The sequence below is a fragment of the Carlito syrichta genome, unplaced genomic scaffold (genome assembly GCF_000164805.1).
Source record: "Carlito syrichta isolate Samal-C Ts95f unplaced genomic scaffold, Tarsius_syrichta-2.0.1 Scaffold305142, whole genome shotgun sequence".
In the NCBI taxonomy this organism is placed as follows: Eukaryota; Metazoa; Chordata; class Mammalia; order Primates; family Tarsiidae; genus Carlito; species Carlito syrichta.
Genome location: NW_007249238.1, coordinates 10,450 through 14,349, shown reverse-complemented (window position 1 = coordinate 14,349; position 3,900 = coordinate 10,450). Strand labels below are relative to the sequence as shown.

Here is a 3,900-nt window from a genome sequence, read left to right as displayed (position 1 = left end):
TTACATTTATTATCTTACATTTATCTTATCTTGGGCTCTGCTAGCCCCACCCCAGCCCACTTGTTTTTTCCTTTAGCATAAGATGCTTCTCATTTTGTTCTCTTTCTTCCTCAGATGATACATCCATGTGTTATTGATACATCCTTGCTTTATGTCAGAAAGCAGGGCAGAAGATTTAAGCTAAAGTTCTTAATCAAAGCTATTTTGGGGTAGGTTTGTTTATATATTATAATATTGTCCTAATAAATTGCATACAAGTTAGTATATAGAATCTAATTTAATGCATATTGCAAAATTCAGGATCTCTGCTCTCCCTTTTCAGTTATAAATATTGTTTTTCCCATTTCTTATGAAATGAAGAAATGGTGGCAATAAAAAAAGGGGTTTACATTTACAACTGAGGCTTGATGGATAGAACTGGACAGAAAGGGGCAGAAAAGTTAATCAAAACTTCAAAATAAAACATACTTACACACCTATAAAGGGTAGTATAGCATACCAATACTATCCTGTTATATAGAAACACACATGTACAAAGGTGTTCGTTGTAATATTGTTTAAAATAGCCCCCCAAATGCTGGAAATATTCTAAAGGACTAGTTGAATTAATTATGATTATCTGTATTATTGAATATTTTGTCCAAAAGAATGTGATACATCTGTATGTACCAATATGAAAACCTGTCTAGGATACTAAGAATAAAATGGTGATGCAGAGTAAGATCTATATATGCCTAGATATTGATATGATATAGATTATAGACATAAATATATTAATATATTGAGTTTTTTTTTTAAAATACCACTATGGAAGGCCTAAAGAACATGTAAATCCTGTATACAAATAAAAAATTTCTGCCTGGGCTCGATAGCTCAGCCTTTAATCCCAGCGCTTTGGGAGGCTGAGGTGAGTGGATAGCCTGAGCCCGTGGGTTCAAGACCCGCCTGGGCACTTGGTGAGACCTCATCTCTACAGTAAATCAAAAAATTAGCCAAGCATGGTAGCGTGCACCTGTAGTTCCAGCTACTTGGTAAGGCTGAGGTGGAAGGATTGCCAGAGCCCAGCAGGTCGAGGCTGCAGTGGCTGGGAGCGTCCACTGCACTCCAGTCTGGGTTACAGAGTAAGACTCCAACTAAAAAAAAAAAAAAATTCTGGAAGGTAACTTTAAACAGTGGTTACGTCTAAGAAATGAGAGAAGGACCTGACTGGGAAGTTAGAGACTTTTTCTTGGGTAACCCTTTGTCCAGATGGTAAGTTTACTGCGGACAAAGCCATTCCCGATTGTTCTGTATCTTCAGCGCCTCTCTCAAGGCCTGACAATTATCTGGAATAAAGGTGTCTTGATTGTTGTGATGCAAATCTAATTATCAGAATACTAAAATTTTACATGTAACAAGAACATTTGAGGTGGTTGAGAGTCTGTCACTGAAAATGCTCCCAGGTATGTCAGTTTTGTGTTAACTTTTCAGGGAGGATATACAGTGTCCAGACAAGCTTGGTCATGTTGCCACAGAAGATGCTAGAATAGCTCTTAATTGGCTCAGTATTTCCTTAAGTGTGGCCCAAAGAAGGTTAGGATTTTTGACCAGTTTGTTCACCTTTCTTTAAAATTATGGAATCACATTAGTTGCAGACTATTAATCTCCCTTTGTTATCTACCTTTAAAAAAATGAGAATGTGATTGAAGGCAAGCATGTATTTGGAACTGAGACCCATACCACGAGCATAATGTAGTAGTGTTGTCTCTGAAGTTGGGCTTATCTGTTTTTAAATATATGCTCTACTATTATATAATCTAGGGAAATTTTTCTGAACAACTTTAGTTTTAAATCTATAATATAGGGATATACACTTCTGGGATATTGGTAAGGGTAAATGAGAGACTATGTATAAAGCTCTTAGTACAGTGCTTTGAGTATATTGTGGTGATCATTGTAGTTGATACTAATAATTGTAATGATTATTTTTAAAAAATCTATGTAGATTTTTGTTTTCTTGGGGTAGGAGTACATACTATTATTTCTTTTCTTTTTTTTTTTGAGTTGGAGTCTCCCTCAGTCACCCAGACTGGAGTGCAGTGGCTGCTCCCGGCCACCGCAGCCTCGACCTGCTGGGCTCTGGCGATCCTTCCGCCTCAGCCTTCCAATAGCTGGAACTACAGGCGCGCGCTATCACGCCCGGCTAATTTTTGATTTATTGTAGAGATGAGGTCTCGCCAAATTGCCTGGGTGGGTCTCGAACCCACGGGCTCAGGCAATCCACTCACCTCAGCCTCCCAAAGCACTGGGATTATAGGCTGAGCCACCGAGTCCGGCCCATACTATTATTTCAACAGAAGTTCAATTGGTAAAGATTTAGAACAGCATATAAGGGAGACATTGAAGAGGACATAGTTTTTGACAGACTTTGTTATTATGCATTTTAACCTATAGATTGTCGCATTGCTTAACACATTCCATCTTAACTCCATTATGAAATAAATTATAGTTCATGAAGAATAATAATCAACAACCATAATGGTGTTTTGTGTCATGGTGGTAGAAAGATATTAAAAAAGATCGTTGGGCATGGAAATAATAATAGAAGCCATTCACTGAGTTCTTACTAAGAATACTGTTTTAAGCCAGGCTCGATGGCTCAGCCTGTAATCCCGTGCCTTGGGAGGCTGAGGTGAGTGGATAGCCTGAGCCCGTGGGTTCGAGACCCACCTGGGTAACTTGGTAAGACCTCATCTCTACAATAAATCAAAAAATCAGCCAGACGTGGTAGCGCATGCCTGTAATTCCAGCTACTTGGAAGGCTGAGGTGGAAGGATCGCTGGAGCCCAGCAGGTCGAGGCTGCGGTGGCCGGGAGCGGCCACTGCATTCCAGTCTGGGTGACAGAATGAGTCTCCAACTCCAAAAAAAAAAAAAGAATACTATTTTAAAATGCTTCATATACATTACTTATATAATTCTCACAGCAACCCTATAAGTTATGTATTATCATCCCAATTTTATATGTTAACCTTCTGAGGTCATAAAAGGTTAATAACTTATCTAAAGTCCCACAGCTAGTTAGAAGTAGAATCAGAATTGAATCCTAAGTCTGTCAGATTACAAAATCTATCTGTGCTCCATACCAGGGGTTAGCAAACTTTTTCTATAAAGACCAGATAGTAAATATTGTAGGATTACACAGGCCATATTGTCTTTATTGCAACTACTCAACTTACTGTTGTAGTACCAAAGCAGCCATAGACAATATTTGTCAGTACAAAAGATACAGCTGAGTTCTATTCAAATTTTATTTACAAAAAATATACATTGGTATTTGCCAGCCTCTACTCTAAACCACTACAGCAGGTCTAATAACCTTTTAGTCTCAGGTTCCTTTTGTTTGTGTGTCATAGATCTATCAATGTTTGCCATATTAGAAATTTTTTTGTTTTTTTTTTTTTTTTGAGTTGGAGTTCCACTCTGTTGCCCAGACTGGAGTGCAGTGGCCGCTCCCGGCCACCGCAGCCTCGACCTGCTGGGCTCCGGTGATCCTTCCGCCTCAGCCTTCCAAGTAGCTGAAACTACAGGCGTGCGCTACCACACCCGGCTAGTTTTTGATTTCTTGTAGAGATGAGGTCCTGCCAAGTTGCCCAGGTGGGTCTTAAACCTGCGGGCTCAGGCAATCCACTCACCTCAGCCTCCCAAAGGCACGGGATTACAGGCTGAGCCACCAAGCCCGGCTAGAAATTAAATTAGTTGTCATATCTTTTTCTTCTCCTTTAATCTAGGACAGTTTCTCAACTTTTCTTTGTCTTTCATGACAATGGTATTTTTTTGAGTAATGCATGCCTCTCCTCTCTCTCTTTTTTTTTTTTTTTTTTTGAGTTGGAGTCTCACTCTGTCACCCAGACTGCAGTGCG

At 39.4% G+C, this 3,900-nt stretch overlaps 1 protein-coding gene across 1 annotated transcript in view; it reads left to right on the top strand.

Annotated features, from left to right (window-relative positions):
- REXO5 (RNA exonuclease 5) overlaps nucleotides 1-3,900 on the top strand; it is a gene marked incomplete at its 3' end in the record, with an annotated part of 23,019 nt that overhangs the window by 11,233 nt on the left and 7,886 nt on the right. The window contains 3 exon segments of the mRNA XM_008061197.2: nucleotides 115-209; nucleotides 1,471-1,532; nucleotides 1,535-1,572. Coding sequence (XP_008059388.2) covers nucleotides 115-209; nucleotides 1,471-1,532; nucleotides 1,535-1,572 — 195 coding nt within the window.